The sequence below is a fragment of the Peromyscus eremicus genome, chromosome 12 (genome assembly GCF_949786415.1).
Source record: "Peromyscus eremicus chromosome 12, PerEre_H2_v1, whole genome shotgun sequence".
Lineage (NCBI taxonomy): Eukaryota > Metazoa > Chordata > Mammalia > Rodentia > Cricetidae > Peromyscus > Peromyscus eremicus.
Window position 1 is genome coordinate 77,490,077 of NC_081428.1, and position 22,181 is coordinate 77,512,257.

At 49.8% G+C, this 22,181-nt stretch overlaps 1 protein-coding gene across 1 annotated transcript in view; it reads left to right on the forward strand.

The window, feature by feature from the left end:
- Window positions 1-5,761: 5,761 nt before the first annotated feature.
- Ppm1f (protein phosphatase, Mg2+/Mn2+ dependent 1F) overlaps window positions 5,762-22,181 on the forward strand; it is a 30,514-nt gene continuing 14,094 nt past the window's right edge. Inside the window, exons 1-3 of the mRNA XM_059277467.1 lie at window positions 5,762-5,855; window positions 12,713-12,979; window positions 21,007-21,152. Coding sequence (XP_059133450.1) covers window positions 12,777-12,979; window positions 21,007-21,152 — 349 coding nt within the window. The 5' untranslated portion in view covers window positions 5,762-5,855; window positions 12,713-12,776. The remainder of the gene's footprint in view (window positions 5,856-12,712; window positions 12,980-21,006; window positions 21,153-22,181) is intronic.

The following is a 22,181-nucleotide window of genomic DNA, read 5'->3' on the forward strand; positions in this document are numbered from 1 at the left end:
TTCTCTGGAGCAAAAAGCCTGGGGCCTTTTACTGGTGAAAGGGGGTGGAAGGCTGTACCTATGGAAACCTATTCCCCTGTACCCCTTTGTCCTGTGTGGTGATATATTGTCACCATGATAAAATTTGCCTGAAGATCAGAGGACAGAGCCAACCACTAGATTGAACATAGATGCCAGGCAGTGGTGGCACACACCTTTAATCCTAGCACTTGGGAGGCAGAGATCTGTCTGGATCTCTGTGAGTTCAGAGCCACCCTGTACTACATGAGATTGACTCAGTCTAGGAGAGAAACAGAGCCAGGCAGTGGTGGCACACACCTTTAATCCCAGTAGTTGGGAGTCACATGCCTTTAATCCCAGCACTAAAAAGGAAGTGATATGGCTGGGTGGAGAAAGGTATATAAGAAGTGAGGAGACAGGAACTAGAGGCTTTTCAGGCTGAGGAGTCCTAGAGGTAAGACATGGCAGTGGCTTGTTCCTTTGTCTCTCTGATCGTCAGGCAAATTTTATTAGGGTACACAATATATCACCACATTTGATCTTCAGGCAAATTTTATTAGGGTACACAGGATGTCACCTTTCCCCTTTTTGGTCTAAAATAATAAAAGGTTACAACTAATATAAGAAAAACACAGTAAGTACAATAAGTATATACAGTATATACAGTCAAGAATTAAAGTCCAGTCCATTAACATTTGACAGATTCAGAGAAAATACTCCATTATTTATCCTATTTTGGTGAGTCCAAAATGTACCTAATTCACTTTCTATCCTAACTTGTATTACCAACCCAAAACTATCTTTTGATGTCTTTCAAACTTATACACTTTATACCTCTGTAGTGAGTTTCTTTTCTGAATTTTTTAACAAGGAAAACTATAACTATAACTATCTAGTTTTCAACTCCCTCAGAGACTCAAGAAGGAAATAATATTACCTAAGTAAACAGGAAGTGCAGGCAAGTGACTTCCAAAAAATGTGAGAAATGACAGAAACAGCTGGCTGCCTGGGCAGTCACCCTGGGTTCCTCTGCAGTGTTGGGGCATCCATCTTTGGCCTACAGGCCTAGCATATCTGACAAACTTTTCTGTGAAGCAGGATTTTCTAAAGGGCCTTCCTACCTTGTCTTGGCAAGGATCAACAGTCCTTTCTTTTGTGTCCTGCTTGTCCATTTTGGACAGCATACTGTCAGCAGTCGAGGCAAGGGCACTTTCTTGCTCAGTGGCTAACTTGCCACAATGAAAGTAAATTCCATGTGGAGTTTCTTCTATGCCCATCATCTTCTCTGAAGTAGATTGGTGCTGCCAGGAGCAGACTGTCTCATAGTCTTTAAAAAAAACCTATGTTATTAAAACATCTTAAATTCCATAACATCAAACATTTGCACAGGAGTCCGGTCAGCTCTTACACAGCCTTGGTGATATCTATCATTGGCAGTTCCTGTAAGGTTACTGGATAGATTAAAGTTGGCTGTTTGAAAGCCTTAGGCTGTTCCTCTGTAACCTTATAATACAATGCTGAGATTAGTTCTCCTTTAAATTCCTCTGTGTGGGTCTGAATATCTCTGATCTGTTTTAACAGGTTTTTCTAAAACTTTTATCTTGGTATGCATATTATCCATCTTTTTCAATGGTAAAACAGAAATGATCAAACAATATTTATAATTGACATTACATAAATCCCATCAACATTAATTCTCCTCTCATTTAATTGTTCCATTTTTAGACCATCAATCATATTACCAAATAGAGAGCAAACTCCCTGCATTGTAAAAAAATGTTTCTGAATTTGTTAACAAAAAAAACTTTCTTTTAACTAATTCCTCCCTTTAAGAAATCCTAATTGACTCTCCAAGTCTGCTGACAGTGACAGTTCAGATGATGGTGTGCAGCAGCCCTAGGAAGGGGCCCAGAGTAAGCCAGAACCCACCGGGAAAGGAAGGACGTGAAGATCCAGCTGTCTGCACAGGGGCATGTGCAGAAGCGGCTAACTCCTGCGGTTCTTGGAGCCTAAAACCTGTGGAGTTTGCTGCAGAGAGGCTGCAACAAAAACCTAGCTGGCAGGGTGGGGACTCTGGCCATGTGTAGCTCTGGCCTGAGCCGATAAATTCGTGAATTTGTTCCCCAAAAGTTGGATGCCAGATATAACTTGAATTCTAATAGATCTTTTAATATAAATCCTGGAGCCTGGTATTGGGGTAAATGCTGAAAGATCAGAGAGACAAGGAACAAGCCACTGCCACGTCTTACCTCTAGGACTCCTCAGCCTGAAAGCCTCTAGTTCCTGTCTCCTGATGCCTTATGTAACTTTCTCTGCTCAGCCATCACTTCTTGGCATGAAAGGCATATGTGCTTCCCAAGCAAAGGCATGAGAGCTCAAGTGCTGGGATTAAAGGTGTGGCCACCACTGCCTGGCTGAGTGCTGGGATTAAAGGTGTGTGCCACCACTGCCTGGCTTCTATGTTTAATTGTTCTATTCTCTAATCTTCAGGCAAATTTTATTAGGGTAACTATATCATCACAATTCTGTGCATGTTTAAAGTGCACCCTGCTCTGGCCACACCATGGCAATGCCAGCAAGAGAGCCACCTGGGACCATGGGGAGCAATCGGCCTGTAGCTGATGCCAGGTGTGTACATGTACAGTGGTGTAGCTGTGCACAACATGCACAGTGGGCAGTCTAAGGTTGGCAGGAAGATGGGCACAGCAGCCCACAGAAGCCTCGACAAACCAGGTGGAGCAGGCAGAGCCAGGTGAAGTACTCAGTCTAGGTCTCAGTCCCTTGCTCACTGCCTGTAGCCTAGCTCCCTGATCCCTAACCCGTTTTTATGGCCGGCACTCAGAAACCCCAAGCAAATTTGGCACATAGAGTGTGTGACTCTGGTAACATTGTGATCTGTTTTCACTCCTGTTCTCATCATGAGTCTGTATTGCCTCAGCAGGCAGCTGGGTACCCCATTGAAGCTGGTCAAATGCCAAATCCAGAAAATACTCTGTAAGCCAGCCAGATTGCTCTGTGGTAGCTGGGCGTAGCTGTGGGCCACCTTTCTGACTGCAACCTCTTCCTATGTTCCTTCACCCACCCAGCATGGGTTCCTGTTTCAGTTGTGATAGAAACTGACTGCCCTCTGGCCGTGCCTTGCCATGTCTTGCAGGGCCTCAGCATTCCCACAGGAACCCTCCCTCTGCAGTAGATTCCCCGACACTCAAGGCAGGGAGACTCATGAGAAAGCCATAAGACAACTAGTAGTCTATCCACATGGCCCCACCAGGCTTCCCACCTAAGCCCTGAATACCATAGAAGATCATACAACAGAGGAAGAGGTGATACCTTGGGAAAGCTGCCCAAGTAGTGGATCAGGAAGCTGCATGGAATGTGTCCCAGGCGTATAAGCTATAGGACAAAAGGGACACTCAGAACCTAGCCTCTCCACTCAGTCAGAATCTGGAACCTTAATGGAACCACATGTCTTGTTGAGTTGGATACCTATCACAAAGCTGTGGCTTTGCTGTTCGGCCCATTTGGCCCAGTTCCATCTTGAACAGACTACAGGAGGGCAGCTCAGTTGTGTAGTTAATTTGGGCTTGGGGAAAAGACTGTCCTATAGGCCTTAGACCCAGACTATCCATCTTTAAAATTCTACACTGAGGTTTCAATCACATGGGCCTCTTAATGTGTCCCTTTGTTTTTCCCTGAAATTGTCCCTTTTGTGTGGAACTGCACTCTGAACCCCTGGCCCCCTCACCTTTCATCATCAGTGGTGTCCAGCCTCATTATCCTTGCTAATATGTCAACTGGGAATGATTAGGACAAGAGGTGGGGCGTGTTCTAAGCCTGAACTGTCTTTGGAGCAGCTGTGTTCCTGGCATCACTTCTTCTGCTTTGGAAGCTGATGAGGTCAAAGCTACAGGGCAGCCTGTGTTGTTTGAGGCAGCAAGATCCCAGGCTAGCCCTCCTTGTCTTTGCTTGTGGTTCATGGTGGCAGGGCCAGTGGTTTGTCCCCCAGGCCCTGCAGATTCCATTTCTGTTACCTTGCGATTGCAGTGCACGTTGACATGAGGAAGTCTGTTTCATCAGGTGCAGCACCCTCCCAGTGCTGTAGAAGGTTCCATGGACCTGTAGCTATGTATCATTCCTCCCTATCCCTATGAGAACAATCAGTACCCAAGAGGGAGCCAGTAACCCATCACTGAGATTTTTAAAGCCCAAGGGTGATGTATCTGGTCTCTGACAAGGGTGATATGGGCTGGTGTGATTGGGAGGTTGTGTGTATCCACCTACAGAGTGCTCAGGCAAGCTTCTGGAAAAGGCTTTAGGGGGCTGGGAGAGAGGACATGGATGGGAGATCTGGGACCTCCTGGCTCTACCCTACAGCTTGGGTGTTCCTTGCTGGAGAAGCCCAGGTTTGAGCTAAGCTGGTTGGTAGAGCTAACACTGAGATCCCTTTGACAAGAATGAAAGTTAAAAGCTTTGGTATAATGGACTACAGGCAAGACATTAACTGTGTGGACAGCAACTTCAGGACAAAAGGAACACACGGGTATGTCCTTGGCCTGGAGCCTAACAAGGGAGGGTAAGTTCCCAGTGCCTGCCTTTGCTTCGTCTCTGAGCCGTCACCCTCAACTCGAATCACTTTACCTCACCCAGTTATAACTGGCCTCAAACCTGGCTCAGATTGAATGAACCAGAATTGCTTCTTGCATAGCAGACATTCTCCCACCATGCAAACACACACACACACACACACACACACACGCACGCACGCACGCACGCACGCACGCACGCTCCCCGGTACCCACACCAGCCATCTTTTGGTTCTCCAGGCTCATGGCTTCCCTGAAACCTTCCAATCAGTGAGAATTCCCTGAGACCTTAGTTCCCTAAGTCAGTGTGGTCTTGATGGCATGTACTTGTCAGCACAGTTCTGAGGAGCAAACAAAATGAAACAAACTGTTATAAATCCATAAGTCTCCCACAACAGATTAAAACAGATTAATTTGCAGGATTTCTTTTGTGATGTCACCTGAAGCCTTTTTTTTTTTTTTTTTTTTTTTAAAAAAGACAGGGTTTCTCTCTGTAGCCCCGGCTGTCCTGGATCTCACTCTGTAGACAAAGCTGGTCTTGAACTCACAGAGTTCTACCTGCCTCTGCCTCCCAAGTGGTGGGACTAAAGGTGTGCGCCACCACTGCCTAACCGCCAAACTTGTCTTTAAGACTGCCTTACTACCCAATGTAGTAAGGGGCTGTTTTCATTTCCTGTCTGATAGCCCCAGGCCTCGGGCTGCTTATCTCACTCTGTGGCCAGGCAGCCCTGCTGAGCACAAAGGGTCAGGCATCAGGGACCCTGACCACATGGAGCCTGTTCCTAGGGGCAGGACCACAGTGAAACTTGGAGGGTGCTTCCACACCGCACACGGGCATCATACACGTCCATTGCTATCAGATGAATGTTTTCTTTCCAAGAAAGCATTCCCATGACCCTCTTATTTAAAAATGAAACAAGCGAACGTGACCCAGAGGAATGCGCCTCTTGTCTCTGATGAGTGGCCAGTCCTACGCAGTATGTAGCCACATCCCTGCCCTGCAGCTGATCACACGAGTTGTTTAATTTCTGAGCTTTGGGAAGCAAGGACTGCTTTCTGCCTACTCACTTCTGCTTGGAGAAGTGAAGCAGCTCACTGGTGAACGGGCAACGTCTCCTCCCAAAAACAAGAGGGCCAAGAGGCCGCCAGGGGGCAGCGGAGGCCCACCCGAGGCCCTGACTGCGCTTGCGCGGAGCCTGCGGCGCCCCAGGACGGGAAGTAGGCGTGGCCGGCCCAGAGCAGCTCGTGGGGAGCACTGCGGCAGCCTGGCAGGTGAGGCCCGCGGGGTGCTAGGGATGAAGGACGCGGGTGGAAGACTCCGGCTAGGGTGGCGGTCAGGTGGGGGCATGAGGTGCATGAGGGCGAAAAGAGACGGAGGAGGAGGAAATGGAGAGGCGAGAAAGCACTAAGGCCAAGACGGGTTTCGGGGGCCGAACTCAAGGGACGTGGGGTTACCCGTGAGCATAAGAGCGGGGCAAGCAACCGGGACCCTGCGGGACTGAGGCAAAGCATGGGAGCTAAGGACACAGAACTGGGAATCTCTTGACCCCATGGGGTGTGACTGAACCGAGGTCCTGGAGGGGGCTGAGCTGTGAGGCAAACGGGAGTACCACGGGGTGACAGTCCCCGGTTTTCAAGGATCTCCCATTCCCACCCCAAGCATGTGGGCCAGGCCCACGGCCCTCCCTCAGCCCTACTAGTGAAGGCCCGCTACTAGTAAGGCCCCCACATTGTCAACCTGAATGTCTGGCGCCCTGGCGCGCCCCTGCGTGTGTTTAAAGCTGGTGTTTTAGTTAACGCCTGGCTTGGAGACTCGGTCTGAAGCTGTTTAACTAGATTGCGGTTGAGCCTCAGTCATGAGAGCCTGGGGCTCCACCGTTACAGCTGTGTGGTCTCAGGCCAGCCCCTAAGCTGTCTGTGTAATGAGGAGGAAAGGCACCAGGCTGTAGGAATTTCTGCACAGAGACTAACATCTAGGGAGGCCCAGCGGAAGGCGGTGGTCTCCTCCACCAAGGCCTTCTACTTCCAGGCCCCTTGAGTAACAGATGTCTTCACAGTATACCCTGGGACAAGTTGTGTGAACGTTCTCACCAGAGGAACTGAGCCCATCTCTACCTCGTGGTCTGTATGCTCATATCCCTCCCATTGTCAGATTTCACTTTTTCTCCACAACAAACTGGGGTGGAAATGGCCACTAAGAGTGAGATCAGTAGCCTGAGGCCTGGAGCTATGAAGCAGGAAATGAAAATGCTCCCTTAGCACAAAGGGCCAGGGACCCTGACCTCATGGAGCTTGGGATCCACTGAAAGAATACTAAGCCTTTAAAAAGAAAACTGGCAGCCGGGCGGTGGTGGCGCACGCCTTTAGTCCCAGCACTCGGGAGGCAGAGCCAGGCGGATCTCTGTGAGTTCGAGGCCAGCCTGGGCTACCAAGTGAGTTCCAGGAAAGGTGCAAAGCTACACAGAGAAACCCTGTCTCGAAAAAAAAAAAAAAAAAAGAAAAGAAAAGAAAACTGGCTGCATAATAATATGGCTGTGCTTGTCGCCACAGAGTGGCCGTTAATGATGGTTCAAGTAGGGAGTGGACATGGCTGGGTAGAGAGCATCCGAAGCTTGCACAGGCCCTGGGTTGAGTCTCTAGCACCAATAGAGAAAAAAAAATTCTTAAGTGTTTTTTGTGTGTGTGTTGTTTCGTTTTGTTGGTTTTTTTCAAACTGGGTCTCATGTAGCCCAGGCTGGCCTCCGAGTCATAAGGTAGCTAAGAATGACCTTGAACTTGTGCTCTTCCTGCCTCCATCCCCCAAGTACTGGAATTGCAGGTGTTCACCAGGACCTCATGTCTTCAAGGCAAGTATCTACCAACTGAGCTACACTCCCAAACAGCACCCCACCACCCCTCCGCCCTTTGGTTGGTTGGTTGGTTCTTTTTTTTTGGGGGGGGGGGTGTTGGTTTGGTTTTTCTAGACAAGATTTCTCTGTGTAGCCCTGGCTGTCCTGGAATTCACTCTGTAGACCAGGCTGGCCCTGAACTCACATAGATCCACCTGCCTCTGCCACCCAAGTGCTGGGATTAAAGGCATGCGACACCACCACATGGCTGGATTTTCTTTTTTGAGGTTTCACTCAGAAGCCCAGGCTGGCACCAAACTGGTGGCAGTTCTGCTGCTTCAGTTTCCCAAGTGCTGGGATTCTAAGCGTGAACCACCATAAAGTGATGATTTATTTAATGTGTATTTATCACACTTTTTATAATCATTTTTAAATATAAATAAAATCTCTTCCATGTGTGAAGTAAAAGATTAGTTAAGATCTAGAAGGATTTACACCAAACTATTCTTAGCAGTCAGTTACAAATAGAGAAATGAGTCCTGAGGCTAGGGATATAACACCTATGATCCCAATACTGAAGAGTTGAGTCAGGGAGGTCACAAATTCAGGATCTTAGGAGCAGCTGCCACCTCATATGTATAAGAGAAGCACCAGTCCCAGAACCAGGAGGAACCAGCCAAGTGTCACATTTGGCCAACCAGTCAAGGCCATGCAGCCATGGGCGTCTGGAACTTGGTTTCCCCCTGACCCTCCCCACAGGCCCTCCCTTGGTGACGTACACACATTCATGCACATGTCCCTCTCATCCTGAGCCCTTTGCTGCTGTGAGACCATTAAAGCCAAACAGCCCCACACCAGGCCCAGCACTTGTGTTCTGCCCCACTCCGTTCTCCCCTGACTCCTTTGTCTAGCTGCCCACTACCAGCCAGCTACTGCTCTCCCCTCCAGTACCCCAGTGGTGCCATGCCCCTCGCCAATCCTTCCTGCTACTGTCTGAACCTCTCTCTTCGGGTCTGGGGCTTCCAGAGCTTGGTTGTTTCATATAACTTGGAAAGACATGCATCAGATTTAGGGTTTTGTCAGAAGGAGGGCAAGCAAGGAAGGGTATTGCTCTCACTCTTTGCCTCAGCTAGACTCCAGGGAAGGAAAGCTGTGGCCTGGTTCTTCACCGTGGCCCAAGCAACACAATGCAGAAACGGCCACAGCAGGCAGGATTTCTCTGGGTATACTGCCTTTCTAGTGCAAGTGGACAGTCAGGATGGGCCTTGAGAGTAAGCCAGCAGATGCAGGCAGAGCTTTGCACAAGAACATACGCATGGTGCCACGCTGTGTGCCTTGCCACCCAAGCCCCACTCAGCATACACGGTGCAGATCGCTTTGGGGCCTATGACAAACAGGTCCCGAGCCTGGAGCAGACAGCACAGGGCAGTGAGAGCAGGTGTGTAGCCAGGTACGTTAAAGACTTGGGTCCAGAGTGCTGCAGTACAAAGAGGGTGAGCCCAGATGCCAAGGAAAGAGGGTACACTGTGGGGAAGGGCCCCAGATGCAGGAACAGTCTGGGGGCAAAGCTTAGAAAGAGGCCTTCTGAGACATCTAGCAGCAGTAGTGGCAGGTAGGGTGATGCTGTGGGCAGGTGTTGCTAGTTGGGGCTTTCTGTGTGCTCTGGGTCTGAGCATGTTGTCCTTTCACTTTGACCCTAGTCATAGCTTTGTGGTAGCCCATTTCACACTGCTGGAGAACTTTGGTACCTTTAGGTCCTGTAGAATTGCATGGAATAATCCAAATGCTTGTCACTGCTTGAGAACAGCTTTGCAGTCTTCACACTTCTGTCCCTGCATACTAAGAGACTAGAGCAGTTGGTGAGTGGGGTGCTGTATGACGTTTGGCCTGGTCCTCTGAGAAATTGATGCCATCCCTTTGTCTCCATGCTCCGCCTATGTACAAACGCCCTACTGCCTCTGCTGTCCGTCTCCAACCCCAGCTCAGGGCCCACTTGATTCTTCTCCGTCTTACCTTTGGTTATCCTGGATCTGTCTCATTCCTGTCCTAATCCTTCCTTCTTCGCTCTGTTTACACTCTATCTTTTTACCTGCTTGCTCTTTGTAACCCAGGCTACATTTTATTAACTTGTAAATAAATGTGAGTGTAGACAGTGAATTTTAACTCTAGTAATTTATATATAACCTTCAACAAAAAGTACTGTATGTATATTTTTGTTTGTTTTTTACAAAGCTACTTTTAATACTTCGGGGTATGCCCCATAGGAATAAAAACACTGGGAAAGGGTAACCCCTCACCTCTAAGAGGGAGCGAGGCTACCTGAAGGAAAGGAAACACAGAAAGGACCCACTGCAGAGTCAAGACCAAGGGAATGTGCTGGAACCTGTGAGCACTACAGGAGGAAAGGGAGCATGGTGGGACTGGCTCCACACACACAGGACAGGAAGGTGAACCGAGCCCCGTGGGGGCCTCCTGGTCATTTGCCTTTGTCTGCTTCTGCTGCGTGATCTCCAAGTCCCTCTGCTTGCGAGTCATCTCTCATTCCCTTAAACTGAACTGTTCTACTTAGTCCTACTCTGCTGGTGGATGAGCTCAAGCTGGCTGCTGTAGACCGGGTGCAGGACCCTGCCTCTTCCAGTGTTGGAGGCTGTTTGGTTTTTGACACAGGGTTTCTAGCCTGGCCTCCCTTGGACATTGCTGTGTAGACAGAATGGCCTCAAACTTGTGGCAACTCTTTTGCCTCTGCCTCCTGAATGCTGGGCTTGCAGGCATGTGCCACCACCAGCATGTAGCTTCTTTGTGTATCTTTTTAAAAACAGATTCGCTCTTGATTCCAGCCTCTGAAAAAAGAAAGAGGTGTTGTGTTTTGTTTTTTTATCACTTGTACTTTTCTTGTTGCAAAAGAATACTTTATAAAGGGACTTAAGGAATGAGGGGTTTTCAAGGAATACAGTCCATGATGGCAACATAATCTTGAAGAGGGAGCTGGTCACATTGTGTCCACAGTGAGGGAATAAGAGATGGATGCTGGGCTCCGCTAGTGTGCTTCATTTATTTAGTATAGGACCCCAGCTGATAGAATGGTACCACCCACAATTGTAGTTGACCTTCTCACTTAGGGAATCGCAAACAGACAGGACTTGTCTCTTCAGTAGTTCTAGATCCTGTTAAGTTGACAATATTAGCTTTCACACCACACCTTTGCTTTTGTACCCTAAATACTATTTTGATTAACATGATATTGGGACCATTCCCACATCTACTTCTCCTTTTGTGTTTTGTTTAGTGTCCCAGTTGGCCTGTGACTCTGCATGGAGCCCAGGATGGTCTTGAACTTCTGATCCTCGTGGCCCTACCTCTCAAGTGCAGGGTCACAGGTGTGGTGCTGGGGACTGAACCCAGGGCCTTGTGCGTGTCAGGCAAGCAGTCTACGCTGAGATGCATCTCCATCCCCTCTTTGTGTTTTCTAGTCTTTTTGTACTAGAAACTGTTGTAAGTGAGGACAGCCTTTGCTGTCCCTTTGAGTTCCCTTTAGGTCTTCGGACTTTCCTCATCCCTGTGTCATACCTCAACCCTCCCTCCCAGCGAAGTGTGGAGACACCATCTGTGATCGTTCCAAGACTGATGGTTCTAGGAGTCTCGCCTGTCTTTCTACCTGATCCATTTAGTGGTTAGAATCTGAAAGGCCTTCAAAGGGAGATGGACTGTGAAGCTGCTCTCTAGGTTCTGCCTAGAACTTGGGGTGCTCAGAGTCTCACATCCATTTTATCACCGTAAAGATTGCCATTTGTTTCCTCTGATGGCAACACACTGAGTTGTTTCCTAATGAAAGTTCCTAAGCCAGAATATTAAGTAGAGCCCCCAAAGGTGCCACATCCTTGGAGGGCTAAAGTGAGTGGACAGTCGCACTAGGCCTGCGGTGTACCTGACAAAAAGCCGTGACTGCAGAGAGGGGCCTGTGTGAGCAGATGCTGGCAGGGAGGTTATCTGCCGGGGTGTGATGGGAAGTAGGACTTTGCTCCAGCACCAAGGAGAGCCAGGGGAGGGAGGGACCAACGCGCATCACAGGGATCATGAAAGAAAGGCAGAGGGGGTTGATGTGTGGCTCCATAGTAGTGGGCTTGCCTTGCGTACACCAGCCCTTGGGCTCAGTTCCCAGCACCACAAAGGAACAAAAAGCAAGACATAAGCAAGAGACACTCAAGTATTATTTGAGGCTGGATGATCGTAAACGAAGATAGGACTCTGTTTGTGTCATCGGCCATCTAAAGGGGTGACAGTGCCCTGCAAGACTTGGACACTGAGTACATGGTTGGCCATGCTGGAGGTGGCTCTGAGCCACATGAGAGCTAAATCCCACCCCAGGGAAGAGGGCAGGGTACAGCTATGGACTTGAAGAGTCTTGGGCATTTTGTGTACCTCAAGTGTGAAAGGGCTGGTGTGGGCAGTGACAGCTTGAGGCTCAGGCAGGGATTCCTCCAAGGCCTATCCTTATCCTGAGACCCTGGGCAGGGGACCACCTTCTCCAGATCCTGGTAAACTGGGGATTTAGCCTGGCTTTGCAGAGCTTGGGGGTCACACCCGGGGCCTGGCAGCTACAGAGCCCTCAGTGTCCTTAAGGATGTGGGAAGGGGCTGGAACCCATGTGCCCAGCTGGGGTGTTCAAAGCCCTTGACTCACATTTCCTGCTAGAGAGCAGTGAACAGACCTGACCATGTCCCAGAAGCCCCTCATCCCTGGCAGGCAGCCCCAGAGGTACCTGGGGAGGGGCCCATCTTGTTCCTAATTTGCTCTAGCTCCCAAGTAACTCTGCACTGACAGCCCCTGTGTGTTGGTGCTTCTGTTTATGTCCCTTTCTACCAGCTGGTCAATTATGGACATGCTGGCATCACTTCTTCCCTGGGCCCTGCTGGCTACTGGCATCCTGAGATCCAGTTAAACCCTTTACCTATTTTGATGACCCAGTCCCGGTGTCCCTCTCCTGCTTGCCTCTGACCATACCCGCCACTCTGCAGGCAACATGCATTTCCACTGTCACTTCTTTGAGATGGCTTCATGGCCTGCTCCTGATACTGTCTTCTAAGGCTAGTCTCTGGGCATGCATGCTTCTCCGCTTGAACCCATGTCAGGATACTAAACGGGATTACCACTCCATTAGCTGTGTTCCCTGAACCATGAGGCCCAGAGCTTGTTGAAGTACCTGCCTCACCTTGCTTGCTGGTGAAAGAGACAAAGCAGGGTCCTCCACATCATACAGAAACTGTCACCCTGTGGTATTCTAACTCTGACATCTCTCCCCAGAGTGAAGACTGACTGGAGACCATCTCACCCCAACATAACTGCAAGTCCCCGGGATGCCCTGGGCATGGCCTCTGGAGCCCTACACAACAGCAGCCAGATGGCCTGTGACAGTGAGATCCCAGGCTTCCTGGACACCCTCCTCCAAGACTTCCCAGCCCCACTGAGCCCAGAGAGCCCTTTGCCATGGAAGGTCCCAGGGACAGTACTGAGCCAGGAAGAGGTGGAGGCTGAGCTGGCTGAGCTGGCAATGGGCTTCCTGGGCAGCAGGTAGGCCTGGGCCGCCTCAGAAGGGAGAAGCCTGATGGAAAGGAGCAGGGTGCAGCATTGTCTGTCAGGTGCTGACCTTGACCTACCTGAGACTTGTGAGAGTGGCATGGTCTCCCCTTCTCTGTAGGGGTGCATTCCAGGAGAGCCTGAAAGTGCAGAGTGAGTGGTTACTCGGGCCTTTTCCTCCTGCTTCTGTGTCTCAGTTTTGCAGGCAGGAGACTCCTTCAGCATGGATCTCAGCAGGCTCAGCATGTCTGGGGATTAGGTCAAGAGCATCCACTATCTTATTTAAAGATACGTGGAAACCATTCTTTATGGTTCTCTTCACTGTCAGAGTGCAGCCTCACTGCTCCTGTGCTCTGCAGCTATTGCTAAGCAGAATAAGGGCCTTTTGAACACTGGTACTAAGACAAATGCTAAATGACTGATGGATAGGTGCACTGGACAGACAAGTTACTGTCCCCGTAAGACAAGCACATGACTAAGTTACTCAGAATAGTGCACCTATTTAAAGTTACCTATTTCTTACTTCTGCAGTTGGTGTTGTTTTTCTTTTACTGATTTTATTTTATGTGCATGAGTGTTTTGCCTGTATATATGGATGTGCACCACATGCCTGCCGACAGATGCCTGTGAGCACCAGTGTAGGTACTGGGAACAGAACCCTTTACAAGAACAGCAAGTGCTCTTAACCACCGAGCCATCTCTCCAGACCAAACATTTTTCCATTTAATGTGTTCAACTCATTGTTAAAAGTATTGAAGTAACAGAAAGTGCAACTTTGAGATGAGGGTGTAGGTGTCGTGGGGCTGCAGCACGCAAGTGTTACAGTCCAGGCAGTGAGAACAGAAGTTTGTCTTTGATAGGTCTAAGGGCCAGAGATCCAAAATCGAACAAGGCTGTGCTGTCTTGGACTCTCTGGTGGCCACAGCTTAGTGCTCCTTGGCTTTTAGACTCACCTCTCTGGTAAATTGCCTTTATTATCACATGGCGTTCTCCCTGTCTGTGTGACCTCACTTTTTTAAACTTCATTTTGTGTGGGTGTGTACAGCGTACATGTGGAGAGCAGAGGACAATCTTTGAAACAGTCCCTCACTGGCCTAGACCTTCACCGTGCAGGCCAGGCTAGGTGGCCCTCAAATCTCTAGGGATGCCCATGTCTCTCTGCTCCCATCACTGGGATTGCAGGTGTACACACGTACACTCCGATTTTCACATGGCTTTTGGGGATCTAATCGCATGGCTTCATGCTTGCGAAGGAAGCACTTTGCCGACTGAACTAGCTCCCCGAGTTTTCTTTTTGGCCTCCTTCCTTGAAGGATACTAGTCATATTGGATAGTAGATTAGAGGCCGCCCTTCCACGAAATGACCCCGCTTTACTGTAACTGCATTTATACAAACTGTAATTCTAGATCAGGTCACACTCTGGATCATGTCCTTGTTGAGGGGTACATAATTGAACCAGTCTAAGTGCTCAAAGGTAGGTCCTGTTTCTGCCAGTTTTTAAGGCAGAGGTAAGAGGGCTAGGAGACTGGCTTTATGGCTGGGCAAGGCAGGGCCACATGACTCTCGAAGCCCTGATGATCCAAGAGGCAGCTAGCCCTGTCCATCTCACAGATAAAAGATGTGCAGGCACCGAGAAGTGCCTGGTCCAGCCACTCTGCAGACAGGGAAGGAAGAGAAGAGGTTCTGTGAGGCTGCAGGACTGTCTCCTGGGCTGAACTCAGACCCCCTTTTTCAGAAGACCTGTGCTGGGCCTTGTGGACCTTCCCCTTCATTTATCCATTCTGGAATTACTTGTGCCATGAAAGACAGTAAAGGACAGATGCCATCTCTGATCTCTGCCCCCTCTGCTCAGATGGGTGCAGGTTATTGCAGAGGCAAGAGGACTTTCAGGCCATACAGCATCCATACAAACCTGGCCATTCATTCACCATGGGAACAAGCCCACAATTCTTGCTCTCAGAATAACTCATTTGACTCTTCTGCAGATATCCCGAAGCTAGAGCAAAGAGCAATGTTCAGCCTCAGTCTGTTGTCTCCTCAGTGTCCCCTGAGGATGCACTTTCCTTGCCCCCTTGGTGCCCATCAACTCCATCTCTACTCACCCAGGAGGAGTTGCTAGGACCCTAGCACAGTAGACAGTGCACAGGCAGTCTGCTTCAGAGCCGTGTCCACCCTGGACCCCACAGTCTCAGAAGCACTGCTCTGTGATCACGTTATATGAATATGGTGTTGCTGGTTAATTCGGAGAAAGTATCTTAGATACAGATGGTATAAATTGACTCATTCTCGGGGTGGGAAGGAACTGGCCGTTTCATGGTCAGAAGGCTTGAGTACAGGAAGTGAGAGAAGGACGGAGCAGCACAGCCACACTGCTGCAGGGGTGAAGCAGTTAGGAGAGAGCAGCCGCTGGATCGGCTGTGTAGATGACAAAGGCCCTTGCTGCCTGCAGGGCTCAGGAGTCCAGAGAGGAATCCAAGCCCAGAAGGACTGGAATGGGAGGGAGAAAGCTGATGGGGGATACCTGCTGGGATGGCCAGGACACATGGCCCTGACACCCAGGGACTTAGACGGGGTGTCTGAGCTGTGCACAGGTTCCCAGGTGTAGGTGGTGCCAAGGAAGGACTTTCCTGGGGAGACCTGGATGGAAGGAGCTGGTGTTGCTTTACAGCAGTGAAATGGGAAGCGGGGAGTGCATAAGGCGATGATGGCTGCTGGCGACAGCGGAGTGCCCGGAGTGCCCGCTCAGGGATGGGCTGAGAGGAGTTCTGTCCACCTGAAAGGGGGTGAGCCTGGAGTACAGAGCCCCAGATCAGGACTCGTCTGAGGTACACACAAGTGGTCGATGATGGGCAAAAGATGGTAGTAGGAGCCGGGGAGGGGGGATGGGTGACACCGTGGAAGCAGTGTCTTCCAGACACAGCAGGACATGATGCACATAGGAACTCCCAGAGACTGTGGCAGCATGCACAGGCCTGCACGGGCTCAAGCCAGATGGGGTCCCAGCGCTGAGAGGAGAAGTGGACATGGGCTCCCTCCCATCCCTAACAAGAAGCTGTCTCCAATTGACAACCATTTGGAAAGGAAAAATGAGTTTTCTCCAGTGGAATCTCACTGGGTTACAAAGCAGACGAGTGGCCATGCCCAGCTGTAGATAAGTCAGCACAATGGCATTTTTTGTAGATTTGTGTGTGTGTGTGTTTGGGCATTTTTTATCTTACTGGCCTTTTGCTTGTATATTATGGTTTCTGATTTTGTGTTTTTTAATGGTTTGTGTGTGTGTGTGTGTGTGTTGTGCTTTTTCTTTGGATGGTGGTGGTGTTATTATTTTGTTTATTAGATTTTTATTTGCCTGTTGGCTTTCTAAAGAGAGAGAAGACCGTGGAGTTGGATGGATAGGGAGGAGATTGGGAAGGGAAAACCATGATCAAAATACTGTATTAAAAAGTTTATTTTCTGATGAACTCAGAATGCATAATATCAAGTGAAGCCACACAAGATCAGGAAGAAAAAAAAAATGCATGTTTTCTCTCCTATGTGGGATCTAGCCAATAATATATACATATATGTAAACAAATGTACATGTGGCTATAGTAAACATGAAAGAAAAAGAACAAGAAATGCTAATCATTGGGGGATAAGGAAGGGCTGAATATGGTCATGGTCACTAATTATGAAAGAAGATAAAGAGCGAATTGTCCTTCCAGTTCTAATTCTGTCATGGATTTTTGTTGTTGTTTGTTTTAGTAATGGGTAAGCACACAAAATATAGTTGATACTGAAAGTATAATATTTAGTGTGTTGCTCCATAGCTTCCATTTTGAATGCCTATTTTAACTGTTCATTGAGTCAAGTTAGTTTTGATGTGGGATGTTTTTATTTGCATGCAAGTTTAACAGTAAAGTTTCTAAAAGTTTTCAAAGTAAAAAAAAAAAAAATTATTTTTAGTTAAAAAAAGAAGGATGGCCGGGCGGTGGTGGTGCACGCCTTTAATCCCAGCACTTGGGAGGCAGAGCCAGGCGGATCTCTGTGAGTTCGAGGCCAGCCTGGTCTACAGAGCGAGATCCAGGAAAGGCGCAAAGCTACACAGAGAAACCCTGTCTCGAAAAAACCAAAAAAAAAAAAAAAAAAGAAGAAGGATGGGGTGGCACAGAGCCCCAGGGACCTGCTGAGGCCCTGTGTATGCATCAATAAACAAACCATAAGTGTGCCATAAAAATTTAGTGCAATGGGCTGGTGGTGGTGCACACCTTTAATCCCAGCACTAAGGGAGGTAGAGACAGGCAGATCTCTGTGAGTTCGAGGCCAGCCTGGTCTACAGAGCGAGTTCCAGGACAGCCAGAGCTGTTACACAGAGAAACCTTGTCTCACAAAAAAAAAAAAAAAAAAAAAAAATAGTATACAGCTATAGTCTCTGTTCCAGCCTCCAAAGGGTTTGTTTTGTTCTTTTCTAACCTTCTCTCTTATGTGTGGACATGGGTGTGTGTCACCATCACCTGCCGGGTGAGCCTCGTATGTAACCTGCGTTGGTTATATGCAGCAGTTCCCAGGCATTCACATTTACCCATGTGCACACACACAGTTACTTTGTGCCCTCTTGCCTTGCTCATGTCCCCACAGCCAATTTAGAGTTGTGGGTATAAAATATAGTGAACCATTGTCTCTTTCTTCGGATTTTAAATGGTGTTCCTCTGAGACCATCCAGAAGTCATATCTCTGACCTCTGGGCTTTGCACACTCTTTTTCCTTTCTTCTCCGTTTATTGTGATTTCATTGTCACATCTCTAGGTCCCTGAGCAGTATAAAACTTACACTGTGATTATCTGGATGTGGTTTTCATCCCTGTCATGTTGTAGCTCTTTGTAACCCTTGAGGTAGCCATTTCCTAGGCACAGTATCCTCTAGCCTAGTTGAAGAGCTCCACTCCCAGGACCAGAATCAGGTGACAGGGCTGAGGGCCACCAGAACATCCATGGGTGGGTCCCTGGAGTGGGAAGGAAGTGCTGGTGGCCAGAGGCCAGGCATTGTCTATGTCTCCATGGCTGGAAGCTGCCTCCCTGCCCCCAACCAATGCAGCAGGCAGTGAGCAAGCAGGAAGCTTCAGCATGACCTCACCAGTGCCAGATGAGCGGGTACCTTCTCCCTGCCTCTACAGGAAAGCCCAGTGCCTGGCAGGAAGTGCCTCAAACGGGGACCTTGTTCTCGTGTCTTGGCTTCCTCCCAGATGTGCTCTTCTCTATTTGGGGTGGGAAGTGTGGCGAGAGAGGGGTGGGGATGTGACTCAGGGTCTCAGCGAGCGAGTGAGGCAGGTGCGTCCCGCCGGGCTGCACCCCATTGCAGCCAGTTGTTTCCTCAAAGGCTCGGCCACAGGCCTCTCCCGAGTCACTCTCTGTTTTGAAGAATTCAGCTCACTGTACAGCAGAGCCTGGCAGTGCTGTCCAGTAATGTCTGCTACTCGAGGTCAGTGCAGGAGGATTGACGCTCAGGCCTGCCTAGAATACAGGGCACAGTTGAAGGGCCTGGGTGAGATCTTGATTCAAAAAGTAAAAAGAAAGCTGTGGCCGACTTTTGCCTAGCCTGCAGGAGTCTCCAGGTTCAGTGCTCAGTTCTCTAAAACTAAAGGCCATCACTAGATGGCCAGTACCCTTAGGATATGACTCATCAGCAAGGCTCTTAGAAGGTCGTTGTTCTCATCAGAGCTGAAATGTCAGCCTGCCATGGTTGGTGCATTACTGTAACCCTAGCACTCCATCTGAAGAGGCAGAGGTAGGGGAATTAGGAGTTCAAGGTCAGCCTTGGTTACATAGCAAGCTTGAGGCCAGCCTGGACTATGTGAGATACTGTGGTTGGTTTTGTTGTTGTTGTTTGTTTGTTTGTTTGTTTGTTTTGTTTGTTTGTTTTAAAGGGCAATAAAGGGGCTAGGGAGATGGATGGTTCAGTGGGTAAGAGTGTTGTACAAGCATGAAAACCTACGTTCAGATCCCCAGTGACCACATAAAAGCTGGACGTGTTTGCATGTACCTGTAATCCCAGTATTAGGGGATAGAGACAGGCAGAGCCCAGGAGCTCAGTGGCTTTTAGGTTCAGTGAGAGACCCTGTCCCAAGGGAATCCAATAGAGTGACAGAGTAAGACATCTGCTTTTTCTAGCCTCTGCAGGAACATGCACACACACTTACACACACAAAAGCCAGGCATAATGGTTCACAACTATAATCCCAGCTGAAGCAATGAAGATCACCACTTTGAGGCCAGCCTGGGCTATATGGCTATTTCAAGGCCAGCCTGAGCTACAAAATGAAACCCTATCTCAATTTTTTTTTTAAATTAAAGAAGTTTTAAAAGCCAGACTGTCGGCCGTGAAGACTCAGCCAGATGCCCTTTGGAATAGGCACACTGGGCTAGAGCACATAGTCTAGCTTCGGGAATCCCCCACTAGACATGGAGGCAGGTTGTAGGGTCGAGGTGCATCCTAGAAGCTTTTGAGGCCCCAGGAAGACTGACCGCTTTGTCAGAGACTCGGGGCTTCTGTTTTAAACAGGATCCCCAAGGCTCAGAGCCCTGTGGAGGGCAGAGCAGCCATGGAGAGGTGCATCCTCAGCCTACTGTCTTCACTGCCCTGGCTACAGCAGGCTTCTCTTCACCAGGCGCCTCTCCTCTTTGGTCCCTTGTCCCATTTTGCACTGCTGCCTGCCCAAGGCCCCAACAGGAAACTGACATTTCCTCTCCCGGACTGCCGCCAGCATGAGGTGATGTTCCTGGGCACTGTCCTATGCTCTTCTGTGGTCCCAAGGAGGACACTTATTTCCCAACTCCCTCTCCACCAACTCTTCCTGGAGCAGGGCCTCCCAGCCTTCATTCCTCCTGGGCTCTAGCTCCTGCCAAACCATGTTCCCACAGCTCCTCAGGGCTCCTGAACTCTGCAGAACCTGTGGAAACAGAACCTGGCTCCCTGTCCCAGCTGGGCTCTTGGTGGGGCTCCCCCAAGCCCTCCACCCAGCTGCTCACATCAGGTACTTGGATTCTCTGTTCTTTCCTCTGACCCACTCTTGGTAGCTCCCAGCACCGTTCTCCTCTGTCTCTTTCTGTCACCAAGGCCCCCTGCCCAGCCCTTAGGCCTTAACCTCTCTAGGCTGTTGTCAACAGCATTCATCGTTCAGCCCATCCTCCATGGGCTCAGAGAGATCTAAGAACTCAGTCGGACACTGTCATGTCTCTCCTCAGAACAGACCAGAGTTCCCTGTGTCTGTAGCCTGACCCACCCCCAGCAGCCCAGAGACCCTGAGCTGTACCGAGCATAGGCAGCATGGGTCATCTGTCAGAAGGCATCACCTGGGCCCCACTCTCCAGTAGCAGTCTCCTGGGGCTGCCCGCTAAAGCACACAGACCAGACACCATAGTCTCACACTTGTCTCACAGGATGGAGGCCAAATGGAGGTGCAAGTGTCAGCCTGGCTGAGCCCTCCTGGTGGTCTGCAGATAATCATGGGCATTCCCTGGAGTGTAGGTCCAGAATCCCCACACCCCTGTCCTACAGCTGTGTGGCTTTCTCCTCATGGGTGTGTCTGTATTGTATTTACCCCTCTTCACAGCAGAAGCCAGTCATACTAAAGCAGGGACCCATCCCACTCTACCATAGTCTCGTCTTTACTAGTGCTCTCCTCATTGAGCCTACTTGTAAGAACGATCCCATCTGAGGCAATAAGTGTTCAGCCTTCAGCATATGAGTTAGGGAATACGGTTTAGCTCGTAACATGCCCTGGTCCCAGGGTCTCCAGCTTGAGAACCAGGGCAGATCCCTGGTCACCGAGGTTCACATGCCTCAAGGATACCTCTTCCAGCAGATCCTAGCAAATGGTGTGCCCTGGTGTTGTGTGGACATCCATTCCAGGTCCTTGGAGGCAGAGGTCACCGGTAATGACACCACAGGAAGGGTGGAGGCATAAGTCCGTCTGGAGGTGGAGGATGCAGGCCTGCCCCTCAGCTGGGAGCTACTCCAGCCTCCTCTCTTGTCTTCTCCCCAGGAATGCTCCCCCACCATTGGCTGCAGCGGTGACCCACAAGGCGATTTCCCAGCTGCTACAAACAGACCTTTCTGAATTCAAGAAGTTGCCTGAACAAGAGGAGGAGGAGGAAGAGGAAGAGGAGGAAGAGAAAGCCCCTGTGACCTGTGAGTTCCTCTCATATGGCTCTGAGACTGTTTAGCAAGTGACAGAGTCAGGTTGACACTGAAGGTCAGTGCCCTTGACAGCAAGGTCAGAGTACAAAGGAAACATGACATGGAGTAGGAAACCTGCAGTGGGGACTGGCCAGCACCCAGGTCAGAGCCAGCCAGTGAGGCATCCGGTCGTGACCAGGCACTGCCTTATCTTCTCTCTGTTATGCCTCAGAGCCCTTGGAAATGAATGACGCTCGTCCTGCTTTACACGTGAACCCAAGGTGTTGGCTCACAGCACACAGGCAACCTCCCCTGTGTTTGCTCCCCCTCAGCTGGCATGAGGCCCTCAGCAGTGTGGCATGTCTGCCCATGGAGGGGAGCAGCTGTTGTCTAGGTCCCCTGCCTTGACTTACCTTAGTTGGGACCATTGGATGTCAGCACTCCGTGGCCCCATCACCATGAGGTGGCAAAGGTAGAGGCTTACATGTCTGCTGCTGGAGCAGCAGCCGTCCGTGGGTTGGGCCCTACAGTGGTCCACCACAACCAGAGGGACCCAGGAGCTGGGAGTGAGTGCCCAGAGGCTTCAGGGCCCTTATCTGCAGGGCTGTCTTTCCTAGTCTTTTGGCAAGGCGTTGGTTGTTGTAAGGTCGGACTTGGCAGGAAGGAAGAGGCCGCTGCAGGAGTGCGCCACACAGGCTGGGGCTGTTCTCCTTCGCTGCTGCTTCTGTGTGCTTTAAGCTGGGCATCAGGGCATGTGTAGAAGGAAAGACACAGAACACAATAGGAGAAAAAGAAAAAGAGATACAGCCTCTAGAATTATGCCTACCAGCCACCCTCCCCACCCTTTTCCTGGCCCCTCCACAACTCCCTGCCAGCCTTCATCCCAGCGTGGCCTTGCCCCTTGCCTGGGAGACAGCTATCCACAATGACAAGGGCCATTGTTCTCTATAAAGCCAGCGGGCTTCCAGCCTGGTGGTAGCTGCCCCTGGGCCCCACAAAGGAAGCACCCCCACCTTCCCTCTCCAGACGGGAAACAGCATC